Source organism: Onychomys torridus, chromosome 6 (assembly GCF_903995425.1).
Source record: "Onychomys torridus chromosome 6, mOncTor1.1, whole genome shotgun sequence".
NCBI classification, from domain to species: domain Eukaryota; kingdom Metazoa; phylum Chordata; class Mammalia; order Rodentia; family Cricetidae; genus Onychomys; species Onychomys torridus.
In genome coordinates this window covers 75155199-75170308 of record NC_050448.1, presented here as the reverse complement: position 1 = coordinate 75170308, position 15110 = coordinate 75155199, and the positions used below count along the sequence as shown (strand labels likewise).

The 15110-nt window shown below is 37.1% G+C and overlaps 1 protein-coding gene across 1 annotated transcript in view; it reads left to right on the top strand.

The window, feature by feature from the left end:
• Man1a2 (mannosidase alpha class 1A member 2) overlaps window positions 1–15110 on the top strand; it is a 128856-nt gene that overhangs the window by 58535 nt on the left and 55211 nt on the right. The window contains exon 7 of the mRNA XM_036190083.1: window positions 14942–15065. Within this exon, the coding sequence (XP_036045976.1) occupies window positions 14942–15065 (124 nt within the window). The remainder of the gene's footprint in view (window positions 1–14941; window positions 15066–15110) is intronic.

Below are 15110 nucleotides of genomic sequence, written 5' to 3'. Positions count from 1 at the left end.
ATTTTTTTTTTAATTTAGAAATGGATGAAATAGTTTCTTTGTATTACTTTATGAAGTCATACAAAAGTTTGAATAATTTTAGTATTTTAACTTGCATTTAAATCATACATGCTGGCTGATATTTTGCTGTTCAGGTTTTCTCCAGGTAGTATTTATTTTTCATCGTAATGTTTACATTTCTAAATCACATGAAAATGTGACTGTTGGTTTCCTTGCACTGGGGGACCTTAGGACAAGTTGGGCGCATTTCTTTTTCTGTAGATATGAACCTGTGACACTCTAGATCGAAAGCCCTTGTAACTATAGTTTGCAACTCTTTTCTCCTTTTCTATGGACAGCTGGCTCCCTGTGCTGGCTGTTTTCTTTGCTGTATATTAGCATTAATGTAACTTTTGATAGTCTTCCTGTTTTCATCCTTCTCGTCCCCTGCCTTTGAATTAATAGATTACAATTTGGAACTTAAGTTCATTTTACTGTTTTTATTGACCTCATTACCTTTATAAAACAGCTGTTGTAGGCATCCCACTTACACATCTGTCCTTTCAGTGTGCTTACACTTGGTATTGTACAGCTTAGTGTAGAAGACGGAGGCACTGTAGCCACATCTGTCCGCTTCTCCCCCTTCCCATCATTTACCTGTATTTTAAGATGAATTACATCTAATATGCTTTAATCTCAAAATATTTACTTTAAACTGCCATATGTATTTCAGTGACATTAAGAGACACAGTAGTGGTCTGTCTCCAAATATTTATATTAAATCCGAAACTTTTAAGTTTCCTTTTTTATATTTAAAAAATATTTATGTGAGTGTTGTGTGCATGTATGCATGAATATTATGGAACACATACAGAAGTCAGAGGATAGTTTATGGGAATTTATTTTCTCCTTTTACCATGTGGGTTCTAGGAATCAAACTCAGGTGGTCAGGCTTGGGGAAAGGAACCTTTACCCACTAAGCCATCTATCAAGACTTCATTTCTTTTAGTTGTAAACTTTCAAAAGATTTGTTTTTACTTTTAATTTTGTGCAGTGAAATGTGTATGTGAGTGTAATGTCCATGGAAGCCAGAAGAGCTTCCATGGATCTGGACCTCCTGGAGTTAGAGTGACAGGCAGTTGCTGGACACTTAATGTGGGTGCCAGGACCCCGCAAAGGCTCTTAACTGTTAAACCATCCTTCTAGCTCCTGGCCTTCATCTCTCTGTGAAGAGCTAAGCTTTAATCTATTGTTGTTCACATCAGCTCTAAGAGCTTTGTCTTACAGAGCTAGTTTCTTGGGATAGACTTATCCAAGATTTCCTTATCTAGGAAGCTTCTTGTTTTACAGTTGGTCTTTTTTTCCCCCTCATTTTTTGATTATTTTATGTGTATGAGTATTTTGTCTACATGTTTGTATGTGCACCATGTGCATGCTCTGGCACCCACGGAGGTCAGAAGAGGACATTTGGTCCCCTGGGACTGGAGTTAAGGCTGGTTGTGGGCTGCTGTGTAGATGCCAGATGTGGAAACCCAAGTCTTCTGTAAGAGCAACAAATACTCCTAACTTCTGAGCTGCCCTCCAGCCCCATCTGATTTTTTGAAAACAGGAAAGGTGTAAGTTGTCATCATGGCCAGCCGCAGGGAAAAGCATCGGTCTTGTGACTCAGGCTTCCCTCTGAAGTTACGCAGAGAAACAGTGTGGACAGGACTTCAGGCGTTATGTATGTAGTAGGCTGTCTTGGTTAGGCCACAGTCTAGTGAATTACTGTCCTAAAGCTAGACTCCTCTCTGAGCATTGGAAGTCTTTTGTTTTAAAAATTATTTAAGATAGCATATACTGTATAGGTTTTGTTATGGCATCTTCACATATATGAATCGTATTTTCTGTTCATTCCTCCCACTCTCTCAGTGGCCTCATACGTCACCTGCATCTCTATGGACTGACTTAGTTTCCTTTTCCTAGATAGTCCTACTTCCGTTTTCATATCACATCTACCTATTTTATTGCCTCTCTTCGTCCATCCTCCCTTAAGATCTTTCTCTTCTCTCATTGTCTCTTTCCAGTTCCAAGATCTACACACGTGTGTTTACATAGATACACATATATGTAGGTACAAATATGTATAAGAGAGAACTTGTCCCTCTGTTTTGCTTATTTAATTTAATGATTTCCAGTTCTTTCCATTCCCCAAAGATATCATTTTGTTTCATTTATTTTTATGGCTAAATGAAATTTCATTGTGTATTGCATTTTCTTTATCCATTCATCTGCTTGTGGACATCTAGACTGGTTCCATTGCTTGGGCTTTGTGAATAACACCTCAACACACATGGATGTGCAAGTATCTCTGTATATATTGACTTAGAGTCCTTCAAGTATACACCCAAAAGTGGTATAGCTGGGTCACATGGTAGTTCTATTTTTCACTTTAAAAAATGTGTGTATGTGTTTGGAATAGGGTGCAAGTGTATATACATGTATGCACATAGTGTACAGACCAGGTTAACCTGAAGTATCATTATTCTTTATTGAGACAGGATCTCTCATTGGCCTGGGGCTTGCTGACTCTGCTAGAGTAGCTGACCAGTAACCTCAGGGATCTAACTGTCCCTGTCTACCCAGCACTGGGATTACAAACATTGCCACTGTGCCTAGTTTTTGTTATCGTCGTTTTGTTTTTTCACATGGGTTCCAGACATCAGACTCAGATCCTCATGCTTGCATGGCATGTGCTTTAGTCTCCCTAGCTCTAGTTTTAGCTTTTTGAGAAACCTCTGTACTGATTTCCATAGCGTCTGTACAATTTACATTCCTGATAGTGTACAAAGGTTCCCCATCTACTCACCACCGTTGGTTGTGTCTTCTCTTTCTCTCTGCCCCCCCTCCCACCCCCATCCCTGTGTCTCTATCTCTCCCTCTCTCTCCCTACCCCATATGATATTTACTCTTAACGGGTACGATGTTATCTCAAAGTAGTTTTAATTTACATTTTTCGCATTGCTAAGGATTCCAAATACTTTTTCTTTTACTTATTTATTGAACATTTGTGATTCTTTTGAGAGCTTTTGAAAATTAACTTCATTATTAACACATTTATTAATTGGATGATTTTTTTCCTTTGGTATGTAATTTTTGTAGGGCTTTGTATATTCTAGCTATTAAAATTACCTTTCTGATGTGCAGTTGGAGAATTTTTGCATTCTATAGATTGTTCATTCTGGTGATTGTTTCTTTTGCATTTAATTTCATGTAATCTCATTTTTCAGTTCTTGGAATTATCTTCTATGCTATTGGAGTCATTGTTCATATCTTGAGGTGTTATAACTGTTTGCCTCTAGTGGTTTTATATTTTCATGTTTATGTTAAGGTCTTTAATTCATTTTGAATTGATTTTTGTACAGAGTGAGAGAGGGGGATCTAATGTTATCCTTCTGCATGCAAGGAGAGGTTTTCTTGGCACCATTTGTTATAGAGGTTATCCTTCCTTGAGTTTATGCTTTGGACACCTTTGTCAAAATTAGGTAGCTGTAGCTCTGTGGGCTTGTTTCTGGGTCCTTTGTCCCTTTGGTTTACATGTGTGTTTTTGTACCAGTACTATGCTCTTTTGTTACTAAGGCTTTGTAATAGAACTTGAGGCCAGATTTTGTTATCTCCAGCATTGTTCTTTCTGTCCAAGAATGCTTCGGATACTCAGGGTCATTAGTGTTTTTATAGAAACCTTAGGATTTTTATTTCTAGTTCTGTGTAGAATATAATTGGGATTTTAATGTGTGTGGCTGTGTAGCTGATTGAGAACTGTAGCTTGCTGCTACTCCCAGCATCTCTTGAAGATATGCGATCACATATCCTTAGTTCAGGCAAAAGTCAGAACTCAGAATTGGAAGTGTGGTTTCTTCTTCTTTTTTTTATTATTAAATATGTTTATTTATTAAATTTTTTTCCAATTTACATACCAACCCCAGTTCCCCCTCCCTCCCTTTCTCCTGCCTCCTCACCTCCCTCCCAGTCTGCCCCCATCCACTCCTCAGAGTGGGTAAGGCCTCCCATGGTAGTCAACAAAGTCTGGCATACCAAGTTGAAGGAGAGCCTAGCCCCTCTCCATTGTATCAAAGCTGAGCAAAGTATCCCACCGCAGGGAATGGGCTCCAAAAAGCCAGTTCATGCATCCGGGATAAGTCCTGGTCCTGCTGCCAGGGACCCCACAAATAGATCAAGTCACGTAGCTGTCACCCACATTCAGCGGGCCTAGTTTGGTCCCATGTAGGTTCCTGAGCTGTCAGTCTAGATTCAGTGAGCTCCAACTAGCACCGTTCAGCTGTCTCTGTGGGTTTCCCCATCATGTTCTTGACCCACCCTTTTTTTTTTTTTTGAATGTCAAATGTTATTTATTGAAGGAGGGAGGAGGTCTTAAATACAGACTTACAGCACAATGGGGGAACACCAGCACAATGGGGGAACCCTGGTTGACAGAAGTTCGCTTCTGAGGTTTTTTTGTTTTGTTTTGTTTTTTTGAGCTGAGAATCAAATGGTAAAGACAAACGCTTTACCATTGAGCTAAATCTGCACCCCAGCTCCTGATGTTTTACAGTCTTGCATCTAAGCAGTTAACACCCAATATGCTGGATTCACAGACGAGGAGCTTCCCTTAAGCATTCAGGAGGGTGAAATCTTCAGGGAATTAGCATAAGGAGGATATCAAGGTCAAGGTCAGCAAGCAAGGCAACAGTTACCCAAAACAGGGGCCAGGGACCTACAGGTCTCCCCCTTTTACTAAAAAATGAGCTTCTGACTTAGGTTGCATGGGACGTCAGCAGGTCACCTTATCCGTCATGGAGACACCTGTCCAGGCCACACAAGTGTTCTGTCTTAGGTTGGTGCCCCCCAAGCATTACCCCTCTCTGAATACTCATTATCATACAGGCTCAATTGTGTGAGAGCTGCAGAGTTGACTGTTGCCAAAGATCTCTAAGTGGCGCTGGGCCTGCAATCTGTGTGTTCGACACAGAAAAGACCAACAGAAGTCTTAACCCACCCATAGCCGATAGGTTAAAGGCAACTGAGCCATTCCCTTCCTTACCGAGTCTATATATATATGCAATTTGGAGACCTTGTAAGATGGTATCCCGAGAGCAAGTTTGGGAACTTGAGTTTGTAAATTTATAGCTTTCAAGGCCAATTGAAATGTATATAACTATTGATTTCAATTTGTCATGCCCAATAGAATGAAAGATTAATTAACTGTGGTAGCTACTTTTGCTGCCAGGGTCCCCACTGTGCTAGCTGCAGTAACCAATTATGAAATGGCAATCCCTGAAACAGTAATAGCAGTGGTCGCCACTGTTATACCAGCAACAATGGCAGCAGTGATGTCAAATTCTCTTCTGGAGCATGTGGGTATCCATTGGCATGGATGCAACTCCATGAACATGAACCACTAAGGCCCATTATTCTTGATCCCAGCATGACCCAAGTGGGCAGCTCTTAATATTGTGATGTTTCATTGAGGGTTGCTCAGTAATTGAGTAAAACAAGATTTTATTATAAGCAACAGTCATCCTAAGGTCCTCCATGTCATATATATATATATAGCCTTATGGTTCTGTAGGTTGCAGTCTGATTGTTCTTTGCTTTCTATCTAGAATCCACTTATGAGTGAGTACATATCATGTTTGTCCTTCTGGGTTTGGGTTACCTCACTCAGGATGATATTTTCTAGTTCCATCCATTTGCCTGCGAATTTCATGCTGTCATTGTTTTTCTCTGCTGCGTAGTACTCCATTGTGTATATGTACCACATTTTCTTAATCCATTCCTCAGTTGATGGGCATCTAGGTTGTTTCCAGGTTCTGGCTATTACAAATAATGCTGCTATGAACATAGTTGAGCATGTATCTTTGTGGTATGGTTGAGCATTCCTTGAGTATGTGCCCAAGAGTGGTATGGCTGGGTCTTGAGGTAGTTCAATTCCCAATTTTCTGAGAAACCGCCGTACTGACTTCCACAGTGGTTATATAGGTTTGCATTCCCACCAGCAGTGGAGGAGTGTTCCTTTTGCTCCGCATCCTCTCCAACATTGACTGTCCTTAGTGGTTTTGATCATAGCCATTCTGACAGGTGTAAGGTGGTATCTCAGAGTCGTTTTGATTTGCATTTCTCTGATGATTAAGGATGTTGAGCATTTCTTTAAATGTCTTTCAGCCATTTGTGTTTCTTGTTTTCTGAATTCTCTGTTTAGCTCTTTAGCCCATTTTGTAATTGGATTGTTCGGTATTTTGATGTCTAATTTCTTGAGTTCTTTATATACTGTGCAGATCAATCCTCTGTCAGATGTGGGGGTGGTGAAGATCTTTTCCCATTCTGTAGGCTGTCTTTTTGTTTTATTGACTGTATCTTTTGCCCTGCAAAAGCTTTCAGTTTGAAGAGGTCCCATTTATTAATTGTTGTGCTCAGTGTCTGTGCGGCTGGTATTTTATTTAGGAAGTGCTCTTCGGTGCCAATGTCTTCAAGAGTACTTCCTACTTTCTCTTCTGTTAAGTTTAGTGTAACAGGATTTATATTGAGGTCTTTGATCCACTTGGACTTGAGTTTTGTTCATAGTGACAGATAGGGATTTGTAATCTTTTACATATTGACATTATGCCAGCACCATTTGTTGAAGATACTTTCTTTTTTCATTGTATGGTTTTAGCTTCTTTGTCAAAAATCAGGTGTTCATATGTGTGTGGATTAACGTCAGGGTCCTCAATTCAATTCCATTGGTCCATATGTCACTTTTTATACCAGTACCAGGCTGTTTTTATTACTATAGCTCTATAATAGAGCTTGAGGTCAAGGATAGTGATACCTCCAGAGGTTGCTTTATCATACAGGATTCTTTTAGCTATCCTGGGTCTTTTGTTTTTCCATATGAAGTTGAGTATTGTTCTTCCCAAGTCTGTGAAGAATTGTGTTGGTATTTTGATGGGGATTGCATTGAATCTGTAGATTGTTTTTGGTAAGATTGCCATTTTTACTATGTTAATCCTACCTATCCATGAGCATGGGATATCCTTCCATTTTCTGATATCTTCTTCAATTTCTTTCTTTAGAGATTTAAAGTTTTTATCAAAAAGGTCCTTCACTTGTTTAGTTAGTGTTATCTCAAAGTATTTTATATTATTTGTGGCTGTTGTAAAGGGTGATGTTTCTCTGACTTCATTATCAGCCCTTTTATCATTTATGTATAGGAGGGCTACTGATTTTTTTGAGCTGATCTTGTATCCTGACACTTTACTGAAGGAGTTTATCAGCTGTAGGAGTTTCCTGGTAGAATTTTTGGGGTCACTTATGTATACTATCATATCATCTGCAAATAGTGAAAGTTTAACTTTTTCCTTTCCAATTTGTATCCCTTTGATCTCTTTTTGTAGTCTTATTGCTCTAGCTAGAACTTCTAGTACTATATTGAATAAATATGGGGAGAATGGACAGCCTTGTCTAGTTCCGGATTTTAGTGGTATCGGTTTGAGTTTCTCTCCATTTAATTTGATAGTGGTTACCGGCTTGCTGTAAATTGCCTTTATTATGTTTAGGAATGCTCCTTGTATTCCTGATCTCTCTAAGACCTTTATCGTGAAGGGGTGTTGGATTTTTTTCAAATGCTTTTTTATCATATAATGAGATGATCATGTGGTTTTTTTTCTTTTAGTTGAACCATCCTTGCATCCCTGGGATGAAACCTACTTGGTTATGATGGATTTTTTTTTTTTTTTTTGATGTATTCTTGGATTCGGTTTGCCAATATTTTGTTGAGTATTTTTGCATCAATGTTCCTGAGGGAGATTGGTCTGTGATTCTCTTTCTTTGTTGCATCTTTGTTTGGTTTGAGTATCAGGGTAATTGTAGCTTCATAGAAAGAGTTTGGTAGTGTTCCTTTTGTTTCTATTGTGTGGAACAATTTGAAGAGTATTGGTATTAGTTCTTCTTTGAAAGTCTGGTAGAATTCTGTACTGAAACCATCTGGTCCTGGACTTTTTTTGGTTGGAAGACTTTTGATGACTATTTCTATTTCTTTAGGGGTTATTGGCCTATTTAAATGGTTTCTCTGGTCTTGATTTAACTTTGGTATGTGGTATCTATCCAGAAAATTGTCCATGTCTTCCAGATTTTTCCAGTTTTGTGGAGTATAGGTTTTTGAAGTATGACCTAATGACTCTCTGGATTTCCTTGTTGTCGTTATATCTCCCTTTTCATTTCTGATTTTGTTAATTTGGGTGCTCTCTCTTTGCCTTTTGGTTAATTTGGCTAGGGGTTTGTCTATCTTGTTGATTTTTTTCAAAGAACCAACTCTTTGTTTCATTGATTTTTTTTTTTTTTTTGTATTGTTCTCTTGGTTTCTATTTCGTTGATTTCAGCCCTCAATTTGATTATTTCCTGTCATCTATTTCTCCTCGGTGAATTTGTTTCTTTTTCTTCTAGCGCTTTCAGTTGTGCTGTTAATTCAGTGGTAAGAAATTTCTCCATCTTCTTTATGTGTGCATTCAGGGCCATGAATTTTCCTCTTAGTACTGCTTTCATAGTGTCCCATAAGTTTGGGTATGTTGTACTTTCATTTTCATTGAATTCTAGGAAATCTTTAATTTCTTTCTTTATTTCTTCCTTGACCCATTGATGTTTCAGGTGAGCATCATTCAGTTTCCATGAGATTGTAGGTTTTCTATAATTTTTGTTGTTGTTGAAGTCTAACATTAAGGCATGGTGGTCCGATAAGATATAGGGGGTTATTCCTGTGTTTTTGTATCTGTTGAGATTTGTTTTGTGACAAGCATGTGGTCATTTTTGAGAAGGTTCCATGGGATGCTGAGAAGAAGGTATATCCTTTTGTGTTAGGATGGAATGTTCTGTAGATATCTATTAAGTCCATTTGAGTCATAACATCTGTTAGGTCCTTTATTTCTTTGTTGAGTTTCATTCTGGTAGATCTATCTTTTGGTGAGAGTGGTATGTTGAAATCTCTCACTACTAATGTGTGGGGTTTGATGTGTGTTTTAAGCTTTAGTAGTGTTTCTTTTATGAATGTGGGTGCCTTTGTATTTGGGGCATAAATGTTCAGGATCGAGACTTCATTTTGGTGTATTTTTCCTGTGATTAATATGTAATGTTCATCTTGATCTCTTTTGATTGATTTTAGTTTGAAGTCTATTTTATTAGTTATAAGGATAGCTATACCAGCTTGTTTCTTACGTCCATTTGCTTGGAAAGCCTTTTCCCAGCCCTTTACTCTGAGGAATTGTCTGTCTTTAAAGTTGAGGTGTGTTTCTTGTATGCAGCAGAAGGATGGATCCTGTTTTCTTATCCATTCTGTTAGTCTGTGTCTTTTTATAGGTGAGTTGAGACCACTGATATTGATGGATATTAATGACCAGTGATTGTTAGTTCCTGTTATTTTTGTGGTCGTGTTGTGTTGTCCTTCTTTGGTGGAAGTGTGGTTTCTACTGAATTCATACTGCTTTTATACTGTCCAAGAGTCAAAAGCCTCATGAGTTGAGCTCTCAGGTATCATACGTAGACTGTCTATATACCATGGCAGTGTTTTCACATTACATATGAAGTGCCATATGGTAATATGTACTATATAAATTAATAGTGTATGTTATAAGCCCTAGGGCATTATATTTGGATAGAGTAAGTCAACAGAGAAACTACTGGAGTATTAAAAAATACTGAATATCAAAGATTAAAAAATTAACTTGGTAGAAAAAAGGGGAAAAAAAACTACCAAAGAGTAGACTTAGTTGGTGGGAGTTGATGTAGTGTAGTCACTTGGGAAGTTTGGTTGTTCTTATAAAATTAAGATGGAATTATTATATGCCTCAGAAAATATTCTTTGTTTTATATTTGTATGTCCGAGAGAAAGAAACTCCATTCATGTTTGTTCATAATAATTTTATTAATAATATTGCAAAACTGTGATATACCCAAGTGTTGATTAGCAGGTGCTTAGCCAAATAGTCATATTCGTTCAGTGAAACACTGTTTAGCAATAAAAAAGAATTGAGCCACTAAGTCACAGCAATAAATTTCAAAGGCATATCGAGTGAAAGAGAATATCCACAATATGATGGTCATCCAGAGTTCCAGAATACAAATAAACAGTCTCTAATGAGATAATTGGTGAAGGGTGTGGAATAACAGAGACATGCTTTACAGGAACTGACTTGGTATACTGATGGGTTTTGTTGTAAAATTAATGCTTGCATTCTTGTATGTAAATTACACACTAGAGTTGGTTGTTTGGGTTTGGGATCATTTAGTTTTGAAGTCCCTTTTACAATGTAGGTACTAATCTCGGTGAGATGCAGAGGAAGCAAAGATCTCTCCTGTCCTGTAATCTGCTCTTCATTCGCAGCCTCACTTGTCAGTTCATGGAGTTGTTTTCTGGGCTGCTGAGGTCCTCCTCTTCAGAAAGTCCTTGTCTGTGCCTGTATCTTGAAATAGTTTCCTACTAGGCTTTAGAATTTCTGGGCTTACATTAAGGTCTTTCATCCATTTTGAATTTATTTTTGCTCAGGACGAGAATTGAGTATCTATTTTCATTCTTCTAGATGAGTATGTCCAATTTTCCCAGCACTGTGTGTTGAAGAGGTTGTCTTTCCTCCAGTGTATAGTTTTGGCATCTTTGTGGAAAAAAATTATGGCTTCCATTGTGTGACTTTAGTTCTGGGTCTTCTATTCTAGTCCCTTGACCTGAGTCTGTTTTTGTGCCAATAGGATACTGGTTTTGTTACTATTGCTTTGTGGGGTAATTCAAAATTCAAAATACCCTCAGTATACTTCCTATTGCTCAGGATTGGTTGGCTATCTGTAGTCTTCTGTGCTTCCATATGAATTTTAGGATTTTTTTTTTTAGTTCTGTGAAAAAGGTTACTGGAATTTTGATGATGATTGTGTTAAAAATACGGTCATTTTTGGTAATATAGCCATTTTTGCACTGTCAATTTTACTATCAGGAACATGGAAGATTTTTCCACTTTGAAGCATTTTCCCTTTTTTTCTTCAGTCTTGTCATATTATCATTTTTGTCATGTCTGCTTCCTGAATTGTGGAGCTCTCCTGATTTTCTTGTCATGTTATATGTTAGAAAGCTACTAATTTTCGCATGTTAATTTTGTATCCTGCCACTTTGCTGAAAGTGTCAGTTCTGAGAGTACTGTAGTGGAGTCATTAGATCTCCTATGGATAGGATCATCTTGTCTCTAAACAGGAATTATTTGACTTCTTTTGCTTCTGTTCCTATCTCTTTCTTTTCTCATCATAGTTTTCTAATCAAGATGTCAAGGATGTGGGAAATAGGAGGGGAGGAAGGAGATACCTGTGTCTCACTCCTGATTTGAGTGGAAATGTTGTCTTTCTATGTTTAAATGTAGCTATTTCTGTGTTTAATTGGATTCTGTTAAATACCTTTCTGCATTGAGATGATCATGTTGCCCATATCCTTAAGACTATTAGTAGTTTATATTTTGCCTCAATTATGCTGTTCTTTTCTTAATCACAGCTGATTCTTCTCAGTTCTGGCTGACTAGAACCATAAATGATTAATACAAAATAGTACATGAACAACCCTGATAGACTCTTCTCTCTAAAACTTCAAAAGTCAGGCCTCCATCATCTGCACTGCTTTTAGCATTATTGTCTAAGTTCTCACAGTGGATCATTGAGCTATGAACATTCTAGCCCAAAATTCAAAATCTTCTACAGTTCTCATTAAAGTGATACCAGGTCTATCAGCAATATCCCACAAACCTGGTACCAATGTCTGTCTTCGTCAGAGTTTCGATTGCTATGATAAAATATCATGATCAAACAACTTGGAGAAGAGTTTATTGTAGCTTATAGCTTCAATCCACCATGATGGGAAACCAGGGCAGGAGCTCAAGGCAGGAACTGCTGATGTAAAGGCCACGGAGGAAAGCTGCTTATTGGCTTACTCCTCATGGCTTCCTCAGCCTACTTCCTTTTATATCTCAGGACTCCCTGCCTAGGGGTGCAACCACCTGCAGTGAGCTGGGTCCTCCCATATCAATTATTAATCAAAGAAATACTCCACAGACTTGCCTACAGGCAAATCTTGTGGAGGCGCTTTCTCTGTTGTATTCTCTTTCAGACGTCTAGGTTTGTGTCAGGTTGACAAAGACCAACTAGTGCATCTCTTTTGTCAGATTTTAGTGAAACTGTATCTGCTTGCTTTCTTGTTCCCTTTCCTTAGATGTCCTTTCTCATTCTTTCACCTTACAACTGGTTTTGGTCTGCACTAGTAAGGTGTTTCTTGCTTTATGTGTAGAAGTGTTTTATCTGTGTGTCCATATGTGTACTACATGTATACCTGGTGCCCACAGTGCCAGAAGAAGGAATTGGATCACCTGGAACTGGAGTTTCAGATGGTTGTGAGCTGCCACATGGGTGTTAAGAACCTACCCTGTGTCCTGCTGAGCCTTTCTCCAACCCCAATTTAAAAATTTTAAATAATATGTTGTGAAAATAGTTCTGCTTAAAACTATTTCCAAAATGAAGTTATTTCTTTTCTTTTTTTTTTTTTAAATTATATTTGTGTTTTAATTTTACACTTCAGCCATGGGTTCCCCTGTCCTCTCCCCCCCCCCCCACCTTTCCCCCATTCCCTCCCCTCCATTCCCATCTCCTCCAGGGCCAAGAAAAAATAAAGGTATTTCTAAGAAAGTTAAACATTTATCAGTATTTGAAATTATTAATATCCTCACTTCATTCTTATTTGAGTTTGAAAAATATTGTATATATAGTTGTTTTAGAGCAAATTCTGCTTAAATGTAGTATATTCCTACTATAAAATTTTTGCATATTATAATGTGTAGCTATTCAATATATCTGAGTGAAAGTTGGAGCTCCATTAAATGCTCATTCCTGTTGTTCAGGATTCTGAGTTTAAGCTTGTACACTGGCGACAGCTTTCATTTATTTAGTTAATTTATTGGATTTTGATGGAATAAACATGAATATCAGTTGTTGGCAAGCCTTATTCTTTAAATTGCAATTCACTAGAAGCTTCGTTCTTTAAATACATAGATGAAAGATTTTGTTTGGACTTTGAGCAAAATACAAATTACAGGTGATCCATTATCAGAACAATTCAAAATAATTATAGGACCTTAAAATGATTACTATTTAACCGTCAAAAGTTTGCCAAACATTTTTAATGTCTTGTTGCTGATGTTTAGCTTAGCAGAGAGAGAAGTCATGTTGTTTTTAATTGTTTTGTTTATTAGTATTCACTGCACATTTTGTTACTCATGTTCTCTGATTATATATGGAAGCATTTTAATGTCTCCCCTTTGATCAGTTGAAAAAGCATAGCATTTGTAGGAAAAATTTAGTTTGGGGCACCTCACCTTTTTTTTTTTAAGTTGGGTTAGTCTTTAGTAGTAATATTCTTTGGACTTTTTTGAGTTAGAATATATATCAGTCAAATTTTATATTTTAGAATATTGTCATGAAATAAAAGATAAAAAAAAAACCTTGTTAGTTTAGGAGTTTTGAAAAGTGTGTGAATATACTTTGAATAATGTTTTCCTTTGTTGCTTTTAGCTGGTAAGTTTGTACATGGTGAACTATGGACTTGACTAGGTTTTATGTTCATAGCTGACAACAGAATAATTTATTGTTAGCTGAAAACCAATTGATCTCTAAATAGTATGCTTTACTCCTAAAATATATACTGTATTTTTTTACATTTTCTTTTATCCTTCTATCACACTAAAATAAAGATTTTGAAAATTTACTATGGTCTTACAGCGTCCTTGTGTGGCTTGGATGATATCTAGCTTTCTAATTGCATTCTGTAGCATTGACTTTCTAAACTCCAGCTACAACCAGCCCCCTTCACTTCCCTCTGGGCCACTGCATTTGTTGTTTCCCTTGAGAATTTTCTTCTTGGAGGTTTATTCATCGTGGACTCCTCTGTGATCAGGACTCAGTTGGAATTTCATCACTTTAGAAACACTTTGTCTGATCATAACATAGAAAGAGCTTTTCTTCCGATGTGTTTCCTATCCTTAGTGTTCAGTATTCTGTTTCTCAACTTGAGTTTCTTCATTGTTGTAGTTTTCCATTTTTCAGTGGCCTTATTTATTACAAGAGCAAGTATATTATATGTCATGTTTATGGATGTCTGTCTGCAGCATAGCAGATTTTTACTGTTTGTAAAAATGAATGTCTGTCTTACATACTTACTATGTCCACATTCCTGTTTTGATTCTCACTTCTAGCTATAAAAGAAAAATCTTTTCTTTTAGTGGTATTTGCCTCTAATAATGTCAATGAAAAAAGTTTTGTATAATGAAGGAACTGTAAAAGGTAGAGCTGTGTATGACTTCATGTAGATTTTGGTGTGTTCTTAATCCAGATCATTAAAGTATAGCATAGTAAATTGACAACATACAAGACCAGAGTAATATGCAAGTGTATAAGAGAACCATTAATTACATGGAGTTTTCTACAGCTATTAAAACCCCATGAGAACGCTGTTATTTGTGAACTGATATGGAAAGACTAATAAGGAATAATAGAAGACTACAGTGCCCAATCAGAGCAGTTAGTGTATTTTGCGTGTGCTTTGCTTATAAGAGGTAGAAAAATTTAAAAACTATGGATTCCTTATGTATTTATACAATTTCTGAGTGTGTAAGAAGGTAATGAAAAGTGATTATAGAGCTAGGTGATGTAAAGAGAATGAGAATGGATAAAATATATTGGATGCATATTTTTATGTTGTCTTGATTTTTAAGACCTGAGTGTATTATTGATTCAAAATTTTTAATAAATGGAAATTAAGATAGAAACTATTATGTTAGATGTAGTAATTTCTAAGATTATTTAAGATGCATGTATTCATTTAAAAAGGTTTTTGCTCTTTCCCCAATCCTGTCTCTCTTTATCCCCTTTCACTCAGTGGAGTAGGTCGGAACTGGGGCTGGGCGTCTGCAGGTAGCAGTATTCTGGCTGAATTTGGCACACTGCATATGGAGTTTGTTCACCTCAGCTACCTGACTGGTGACTTGACTTACTACAAAAAGGTTAGTTATAAAAGATTCTTATAAATTTCCCCAAAGTTCTTAATA